We start from the raw sequence: 2681 nt of genomic DNA, 5'->3' as shown, positions 1-2681 counted from the left end.
GAGCTTATAATCTCCAATTTCAGTCCATGGTAAATGTATCGAACAAGAGTATTTGAAAGATAATTGAATTGGATCTCTGTCCCTTACATAACGTCCTAATATTGAAACTAACTGACTTTTTCGCAGAAGGAGTGAGATAGAAAAAAGATTGAATCCAACTGACTTTTCGCAGAAGAAGTGAGGTAGAAAGAAAATTTAAACTTTCAGAAAAAAATATGAAGGAAAGACTTCAATCCATCAGCAAGCTGTTAAGTTAGGGATTGTTTTGCGACTGATTGCATCAACTGTTCCACATGCATTTGTAATGATGGAGGCTTTGGTTGATCCGGTAATCTGTACGTTATTGAACTTGAGTAAGAATGAGAAAATAATTGTATATTTCAGTATGACTTTTTGCAGAACAGAAACATGACTCTTGAACAATACCTTGAGACCACTGCAGGGAGAATGAGTAGGGCAATTGAGTGTAACAGGTGCCCTATATTTACTACCTGTTCCGACGAAGTTATTGAAAGTGATATCAGACCATGATTGAATTTCTTCACTGCGCTTGTTTCGCCTTGTAAACTGAGGTTTTAGGGTTGCGCCCCAGGTGTAGTCCAACTAGACGAGGCGGGAAGAAGATATATAATTAAAAAGGCTTCATCACAGAAGGAGGCCCGAATTTGAATTTTGAACACATACCTTGATCGGATAAGCAACGTCGGTCTACAGTGCGGTGATTCAAGTGGAGGGGAAATGGAGGGGGTAGATGTCAGCGAGTCTTAGAGCTTGTCATCAATTCGCGGCTTATAATAAGTTATACGTACCAATTTGAAGTCCGAGTAAGTAAGGTTCCTGGTGGTAATGGAGATAAAAATGGTTGATAATTGAGCATCAACTGAATACAATACTTGACAAATAATATGAATCACTTTATGACGCCACTAGCTCCCGGATAACTCTTGATGATCATCTGAAATGCGGAAACGTGTGTGGGTCAGCCATAAAGAGGTGCATACAATCACTTCGCTCGAGGTGGAAAAGTTGACAAATATATTCACTCCATTTGCTGCATTGTTCACAGTCACGTTACGGTAGTTGAGATTTTCAACTTGGTAATTTTTGGCACTGGCTCCCATGCTACCAATTCCACAACCTGTTGATTGATGAACGAGTTATCATGGATATATGGTTCAGTGACCAGGCCACAGGCTGAAAGTAGAATTACGCATAGCAAGAGCTTTCGATCATGATTGACGAATGGATTCACTGACCGGTACCTCCGATACACTGCAAATTTTCGACTTTCAGTCCAACAATCGGACTCTTGGCGGTAACACATCTAGAACCAAAGCACTCTTGTTTATCAAGACGGAACCCGAGACTGGGGCAATGATTTCACTCACTCATCTCCATTTTCCACTAGGACTGTGTAATTCAAAATACCTTTTCAACATAAGTATGCAAGCTGGGTGACTGTTTGAAAACTTACCATCGTGCACATATCTAACAAAGTGGTCAATTGACGACATTCGACAATTTAGTTTCCCGAGGTTGGAATAAGGAGGTGTTCTACAGGAGGCATAGCCTTACATGTCTGAACCAGCAACGTCAATTCCGTCCGTAGCCCCAATGTTGGCACTGTGGATTTCGAAGTCATGGATACGGATGCTGTTTGTTCCGTGCAGAATTTGAGATGTTAATATTCTTCGTATAATCAGTATTCTGAGCTGTAACATGAACACTGACTTTGTCCCGAGCCAGATCACCAAGTCTGAAGGTAGGAAAGCAACATCAGCGAATGATCGGTGTAAGCTTTCTGGGTTTCAGCCGGCTTACGGTAAAGCGGGGCGTCGTACAAACTGAGCTGTGGAGGCAAAGTCACAATGTTCGAAGATCAGCGGTTTTGCGACGTAGCTGATAGGGGAAAATGATCTGTACCCCGGAGTAATCGACCGTGTCACATTTGTCAAATCGCACCAGCCGAGGTCGTCTAGGGTTCATGTGGAGCTGCGGAGCAAAGTTGAACAAACACTCCCAAAATATCAGTCTCTGAAGACAAGAAAAGAGATTATGATGAGTCTGATACGAACATTTCCACCTGGTCGATATCTATCCCCATTGCCGTATAGCTTGCCGTTTCCATTGACGATGATCTATGGAGGAATATCTGTTGAGCGGAATATTCATGTCATCCTGGTACGAGGGGTGGATGATAATGCTTACGTTGCTGCAATGCGAGAACAATACCATGTTGTCTTGCAACTGTTCACAGAATAACACTGCGTCAAGAGCATTCTTCACATCGCTTTTCAGTATCAGTGGTGCGTACCTTAGGATCATAAGGCATGTAGAGATGGCCAAGAACTGTAACGGTGATAAATTTAGACTTGTCGAAAACGACCTTGCTTGCCAGTTTGTAGTTTCCTAAAATACAACGGAGATGGCAATGTGGGGATTCAAAAACCAAAACCGAAGTGGGATTCAATCAAACTTGGCTTTTCATACCTGCAGGAACAAGGATAACGGTGTCAGAAGCCCTCGTTGTTATCGCCTTTTGAGCGCATCCAAATGCTTTCATCAGAGCCGGACCAATGTCGGTTTGATTATCGGCCTTTTCCGGACATGAAAAATCAACGTTAGTTACAACATTGAACAGGTCATCTGGTCCACGTACTCACCACAGCTCCAAAATCCAT

General features: G+C 42.4%; 1 protein-coding gene across 1 annotated transcript; it reads right to left on the bottom strand.

Moving 5' to 3' along the window:
• Positions 1 to 237: 237 nt before the first annotated feature.
• Positions 238 to 2681, bottom strand: MELLADRAFT_101499 (family 28 glycoside hydrolase; the record flags this gene model as incomplete). The annotated part of the gene is made up of 13 exons (XM_007403760.1): positions 238 to 348; positions 427 to 603; positions 685 to 708; positions 1002 to 1138; positions 1257 to 1324; positions 1389 to 1410; positions 1475 to 1554; positions 1576 to 1653; positions 1822 to 1917; positions 2209 to 2264; positions 2315 to 2409; positions 2491 to 2596; positions 2664 to 2681. 13 exons carry the CDS (start codon positions 2679 to 2681, stop codon positions 238 to 240), a joined length of 1068 nt encoding a protein of 355 aa, XP_007403822.1.

The sequence above is a fragment of the Melampsora larici-populina genome (assembly GCF_000204055.1).
Source record: "Melampsora larici-populina 98AG31 unplaced genomic scaffold MELLAscaffold_1, whole genome shotgun sequence".
Taxonomy (NCBI): Eukaryota; Fungi; Basidiomycota; class Pucciniomycetes; order Pucciniales; family Melampsoraceae; genus Melampsora; species Melampsora laricis-populina.
This window is presented reverse-complemented; position numbering and strand designations above follow the sequence as displayed.